The following is a 7559-nucleotide window of genomic DNA, read 5'->3' as shown; positions in this document are numbered from 1 at the left end:
ATTTTTCACATCCCTGGGATCATTGTTGATTCGTGTATTACTAGAATGTAATATTCAATGCATTATTTCAATATATCGACCATATTTAGGTATACTTTTAGAAATTGAATATCAGTAGTTTCAAAAAAATATTTAAAAGTAGAAATATTTAATCTGATGTGGTGCATACTAAAGTCCACATTAAGGTCGTTTTAAATATTTCTTTCTTCTTACAATCGCAGCATCTATTGCAGAAGTAACCTTGTAAACCATGTATTTCAAAGCCTCCTTCTTTTAATTTGAAATTCCTCTGTGATTGTATATTCGACAAACAACTTTGTTGACATTCCATAACCGTCCTTTTTATATTTTTCTCCATTCCTTGAAAAACAGCAACTTGCAAATTTGTTTTGAGATGAGTTTTATCTCCAACGTCTTCTCAGAACGGATATTTCCATGACCCCTTTTTCCGGTGACGCTGTTTTACAACCATTCTTTCTTTCTTTCTTTTTTTCAATAAGGGATTGCTCAGAATTCCTTTAAACAAAACGTTTCACTTGCCTGTATTTATATATGGATTTGCACTTTCTTTTACGATACTGAATAATTAGAATTTCACTAAAGATGAGTTTTTACTAATTTCTGCCTTGACACATTTTACAGCCACTCATTTAGGAAGAAAGTTTCATAGCGTTTAGAATAAGTGTTCATTTGTCATCCTTTGATTATAGTGAATATTATACAATTTTTCATTCGTAAATATTTCTATGTCTAAAGCCCTAATATCAGGCTTTGTGTATCCTTTATTTTTTTTTTTAATTTTCCTATCCTAATTTATTCAGCTTTTTGGAAATTTCTTAATTATTCCTCAGCTGTTTTATATAAAGTAACTTTTTTATTGTTAGGTTTGAAAACTTTTGTACCATAAAACTGAAACGGGAAAGGTATTTAGTTAAAAGTCCAACTTTATTACAAGGAAAAGATAAAATCACTAATCGAGTCTTGTCTGAAATGGAAATTTTCTGAAGTAAGGAATAAGATTTGGTGATTCGATATCGCCAATACAATATTTGTTTGTGTCGATATAATTTACGTTGTGAATATTCACCAATATTCAACTCAAATTACTTTTGATGAATGCCTTTAGACATGTTATATTGATCTCGAGTATAGTTTGATTATGTTGGTATATTCTTTTATAGAAATAAACACATACATATATCTGCGTCCCATATCTCTAACTTAGAGAGAGAGAGAGAGAGAGAGAGAGAGAGAGAGAGAGAGAGAGAGAGAGAGAGAGAGAGAGAGAGAGAGAACCTTATCTAAAGTGATATGATTCATATTTGTAACATCCCCACTGGCATGAAACATATCCCAAGATTATACACATATGTATGATGCAAGTTTATATCAGGTTATACACACTCCTTACCTCTTGTTAAATCCAGGATAAGACACCTACGCGATGAACGCCCACCTAAATTCTTCTTTCTCTCCTTTACAGATGGACGAGGACAACCAGCCCATGCCCTTAGTCGTGGGCGGGGGAGGGGCAGGGTTGGCGTGGTCCAACGTAGAGGTCACCGGCCTCCAGCATGGAAGAGGCGTCAATGAATCCTTGATGCCTAGTTATGGCCACGCCTTCCGAAACTCCACTGAGTATGGGATAGGTGAGTACTTGTTCTTTTCCTCCGTAGTTCTTCTGTGGTATTTTTCACTAAAAAAAGAAATACATATGTTAAAGCTAAATGGATTTTCTCGTGGTAGGTCGGCAATTTTTTTTTATCTCTCTCTCTCTCTCTCTCTCTCTCTCTCTCTCTCTCTCTCTCTCTCTCTCTCTCTCTCTCTCTCTCTCTCTCTCTCCCCAGGCATTTCTTATTTCACAAGACAAATTAACTTAAAGGTGCTTTTGAACTTTCATTTCCGTTTATAGCTCTTTTGAGTGGCTAGATTCGAAAGTGTTCTCAAAATTCGTTAAGCTATCCTTAGTTAAAACCTTGAAAAGAAGAACATTAATTATATGAAGTCAAGATTAATTATGATAATTGTAATGATATAATACAACTGATAAGATATTTTTATTTTTTTAATCAATTAGTCCACCTCTGCTATATATATATATATATATATATATATATATATATATATATATATATATATATATATATATATATATACACAAATGCCCTGATTAGGGTCCTCCCGATTGAAAGACCTCCGAGATTTTGAGCTTTATTAAAAAAAAAATGTATTACTAAAGCAATCCAAATAAATCAAGTTCAGTACCTGTCATAACAAGTATGGAGATTTATTGAAGACATCTTACCAGATAATGTTTGCTAAAAGAAATTAAGTGTATTTGCAATCGATAATTATATACTATATATGTGTTTTTACAATAATCATGAGTTTATTCATTATGAATGAAGTATATCTCTGAAATGGTTAAATAGCTAATTAATTTATCATATACGTAAATGTTTGTTACATTTTTTTTTTCTGAAAAATTAAATATCCTGCATGTCAAAAGAAAGGAGAAAGAAGAATTATGGATGAGCTGTTTTTTTTCTTAGAAGTCTTTTCTGGAAGCTGCCAGAGAATTAGCGCAAAGGAATTATTTTCTTTTAGTTTATTTTTTTTTCTTTGTGCATTTCTATTCAAGGTTTAAAGTCTATTATAAATGTACCATTTTCTCATTTATAAAAGCGGGACATTATTTTTTTCGTATTGAATTTCTTAAGAAAATAATCCATTTGTTTTCTGTTTATTGTCTATTGTTGGGAACCGTGTATAAAGAATATATATTTTAGAACGATTTTCAAGAATATATTTCATATTTTCTGTCCCATATATTGATATTGCTAGGATTATGTCAACAGTATTTATGAAATCAAAAGAAATTTTAACCAACATAAATGAAGATCCCGTAAGCTTATTGCCCCATTTTTACTACTAACTACACCCATCGCTTTCCTTGACGACAAGATTTTAATAACACAATTTTAACTAAAAATGCCAGAAATTTTTATCTAATTGCTGTCGGCAGCAGTAATGAGGAATATTACTCCCACACCATTCTGAAGACAGACCAAATAAACGAATAAGAAAAGAATATCTTATTTACGTTTTCGTGCAACCTTTTCATTTTCATGCATACACTATATAACAGATCTTAACAAATAAGGCTAATTTTTATTATACATATGAAGTGTACTGAATGCGCATCAATTAAAAGATTTACCTTTTTTAATATATCCTATTGTGTGCATTTATAATATACACCCGTTAGCCAGTTATATCAATTTCATGAATGAAAAAAAAAGAAAAAGAAAGAAAAAAAAACGCTCACTGCCTGTATCGCTTTGGCGAAAATTTAATTTTGTAATGAACTTCAAACGAAGACTTACGAGGGTCCAGTTATTTGGCATAGCATCGTCAATTTTTCAGGGAACTTTATCTATTAAACTCTGAAAAAAATCAAGAGTTGAAGTTTAAGTGGGTTTTGACTTTATGGAAAGATAACTTCATTTAAAACTTTCGCGTTGTGTTACGTGGGTGAGGATTCAAGGGGAAGGGTGCTGAAGATCGGTTGAAAAATAATGAAAATTATTAGATTATCACATGAACGGTAATTGTTCAACAACAACTGGAGAGTATGAATTGTAATGCATGACTATTCCGTGTGACGTCAACTGTATTGTTTCATTTATATCATTTGATATTCTGTTTATTTAAGCGTAGGGACGTCGTTACTGCTTAAAACGATTAAAGTACGTTATAATGATTGATAACTTAGTCATACCAGCTTTATGCATAGATACAATTAGAGTCTATAAGAAAAGATGTAAGAGAGAGGAGACGTCACATGTTATTGAGATAGAAAGATTGAAACCCATTATTTGATTTCTTTTTCATAAATTGTGAGATTGCTGTGAACTCCATCCAAAAATAAAGTATTTCATCGAACTGAAGTTAATAAAAAATTATTTCGGGAAACGCCAACCAATTTTTCACATTCCAGGATCAAACTGAACGGAGGGAAGGGGGGGGGGCAGGAACCGTAGGTGGAAAACAATAAACATTTAATCACTGATCAAATTTGATTTTAGTTAGATACTCACTACGCTGTTGTAAACAAGGGGTTGTAACTAATTCTATTTTCATTTTGTGTTTCAAATGTGTGAAGAATATTTTGTCAGACCAGTTGGGCCTGTTTTTATATTTGCTAAATAACTCCTGTACTAGCCTATGTACAGTACACGCAATTTATCCTTTGCACGTAGCAGTGCTGGTTTATCATAGATTTATTAATGTATGGTTTTGCCCAACCAATTTGACAATTTCATACTCGGTTTACCGGGATATGGTTAAAGCACATTTAAAGGCGCCATCTTGCAGTGTAAAATTATAGTAACCTATATCCGAAGGAAAACAAATTTTTCGGAGTTTGGAATTATTTTAGCAGCGTTCCTATGCCCAGATGAAAGGAGGATTAATTTTAGGTCAACAGTAAGCTGTTTCCCTGCCTGTGTTTGTTTTACACCGATAATTTTATGGATAAAGTTGAAAGGGAAGTTTTGACATTATCTAGGCGCTAAGTCTGAGAAGGTATACATTGTATTTTTTGGCTGTTTTGATGCTGCTTAGATTGTGGCAATGTAAAATCACTCACATCACTAAAGTACATTACAGCATAATCTTGAGTCGAGACTAAGTAATTTTTAATTTTTACCATAAAAAGAATGAAGTATACAGTAAACCCCAGCTTGATTTGGAGGCTGATATTTATGTAGAATGGCCGAACATGAAAAGTGTCAGTGTATTGTGAATTACCGAGACATGTTTACATTGTTATTAGTTGATACTGATAACATATTTTCTCTGTAAACAAAGCTTGAATAAAGGACTTTGTAAGTGAACGAGATTTCCACTCTGACGAATGACTTAGTTGGTTAGAACTATTTAGCGGTGTTTTTATGGGGATAAACAAGGAATGAAGGAAAACCTTTATTGTTTTGTGTTAGTGTGGTACGGGAGGGAATACTCCTTAAATGATTAGGTAATGATTTTATAATTAGTGTGCACAGGTGTATTAAATCTTGAATGATAAGGTATGCTGAAAGATAGGAACTAGAAAAGGCCATATCTGTATTATAAAAACACTTTTAAAGGGTGAATGTTATAGAAATCGTATGGGTTAGATCTCCAAAATGAACATTATACAAAAGAGAAAATTAGAGGCTTTAGCTCTGATCACTACCTGGATATGGAGTCTGAGAAATGCAGTTACTGCATCCAAAATTTCTTGAGGCTGTTGCCTTCATTGCACCTAACGCCGTTCACTGTAGGCATAAGGAAAAATCTTTGCACTTACCCTTCAGTGATTTCATCCTTCCATCTTTTTGTTCAAACTATTCTGACTTGTATTTTATTACAACTGCGAGAATTTCACCCGGTTACACATTGATCCATTAGATAGCAATAGGTCATAATGTATTACTATTATTATTGTTACAAGCTAGGCTACAACCCTAGATAGGAACGTAGGATGCTATAAGCCCAAGGGCTCCAACAGGGATGAATAGCCCTGTGAGGAAAGGAAACAAGGAAATAGATATACAACAAGAACAGTAACACTAAAATAAATATCTCTTATACAAACTATAAAAACTTTAACAAAACAAGAGGAAGAGAGATATCATAGAATAGTGTGCCTGGGTGTACCCTCAAGCAAGAGAACGCTAACCCGACAGTGGATGACCATGGTACAGAGGTTATGGAATACTAGGTGTAAATAAATGTTAGATTGTTTTTATAATTGTGAATGAAAATAAGAATCTCAAAGGATAGTCAATTGCTATATAAATTTTAGAGATGCTCATTTAATAAACGATAACGAATTCAGTCTATACAAATGAAGCTATGAAACAGTTAGAAAAGATTATGTATCACATTTTGAATTTAATACTTTAGCAGTCATCCCGTAACTGTTAACTGGAATTCCAGATCTTATAAACTGTCGGCTAACGAAAAACCAGTGGTCAGCTGTACACGGGACTCGCATCTGCTAATGAAATAAATTTTGCAGTATCCCCTGACAACGTCAGGCAGAAAGCCAAGAGAATATCATTCGACGTTACATTTTAAGGTTTCGAAGTTGACGGCGTTGTTATTCATCGGGTGTCGTTGTTTTCTTTTTTATAACATTGGAGTGATTTTATTTTCGGTTATGACCGATTTTTATCTTCTTTTTCTATTTTTCTTGCTGATTATTCAGTTTTACACTGTTTAAAAAAGCCTGTAATTTTTATCAGAAATTTTCCGCGAAAATATATTGTTCTCAGCCGTATTTCAGTAAAATACCAGCGACAATAATTTTACCCTAATTTGTTATTATCTTTTACGGTTTGGTGTCCGTAATATCGCTCGTTTACGTCAATATATCCGTTTTTTAAACGGTAAATGCCTGCCAACATTTATTCCAGGATTTTTACCGTTTTTTTACTGAACATTTTTAACAGTGTAGGTATATCCTCTCCCTCCACCTCCTTGCATGTTACAGTGTTTTATTTTTACTTTGATCGAGCTTTTCATGATAGAATTTTTAATTATTTCGGTGATTCTAGGCCCAGTTACCACCTAATTATTTCTTTGTTCCCTTACATAATTCAGTAAGTATTTTCCTTTTAAAGCGTAATTGAACTTTAGTTCAACACTTCCTAAGTTTAATTCGATGTTAAAAGTTTAGTTTACGTAGTCCATCTTCTTCAATATTCTAGTTTGTTTGGTAGGCTTAAAGATTTAGAAATCTGCTTCATCAGCTGGATTGTGTCGGAGTCATTCTTATGATTATTGACCCAATTCTTATTTCCCTTGATTCTCTATTCTACAAAATTACTGACTACTCAGCCTTTCCCCTTTAGTTATTTAGGCCGATGTTCTTCCTCCTCCTCCGCCTATTTCTCCTCTTCCCTCACTTACTCCACCTTTTTCTCCCCCTCCACATCCTCCACCTCAGTTTTCCTCCTAATGTTCTTCAGGTCATATTTTCCCGGAATTTACTGTCTAGAATTCAGGAATCCTAAGATCGCAAAAGGTTTTGAATGTTCAGATCCCTCACCCTCCTACCCTCTTCCTCTACACACACACACACACACACACACACACACACACACACACACTCCCAGGCTTTGGAATTCTATCCCTGCTACCGGTTTTCCTTAATGTTTGACTTCACCTTTATATGTAATTGTAAAGTTTCTATGTTTGTGATTAACACGCACTCCGTTTCATTGTATTTTTTTTACTATTCGACTTTGGCAAGATTATGACATTAAGTTGCCTGTCTTATTGACATCCAGTTTTAGAAAAATACACAGATGTCCATTACTGAACACAGTGACAAATGTTAACAAGCTTGATTACAAGAGTTGAAAGGGGAAGTTCGGTTCAGATTGAGGAAACGCTACTCGTTTTTTTTTTGAAAATGTTCAATGCATAAAAAGCGTGCTTCTGTTTCTTTAAAGAGTAAAAGTTGAAAATATAAACATAATAGCATTTCTTTGTCTTACAATTGGTTC

The 7559-nt window shown here is 33.3% G+C and overlaps 1 protein-coding gene across 1 annotated transcript in view; it reads left to right on the top strand.

The window, feature by feature from the left end:
- The window catches only part of Alk (Anaplastic lymphoma kinase), a 1005172-nt gene that overhangs the window by 834724 nt on the left and 162889 nt on the right, over positions 1-7559 (top strand). The window contains 1 exon segment of the mRNA XM_068387529.1: positions 1484-1649. Within this exon segment, the coding sequence (XP_068243630.1) occupies positions 1484-1649 (166 nt within the window).

The sequence above is a fragment of the Palaemon carinicauda genome, chromosome 15 (assembly GCF_036898095.1).
Source record: "Palaemon carinicauda isolate YSFRI2023 chromosome 15, ASM3689809v2, whole genome shotgun sequence".
Lineage (NCBI taxonomy): Eukaryota > Metazoa > Arthropoda > Malacostraca > Decapoda > Palaemonidae > Palaemon > Palaemon carinicauda.
Note: the sequence above shows the minus strand (reverse complement) of the source record. Positions and strands in the feature narration are given on the sequence as shown.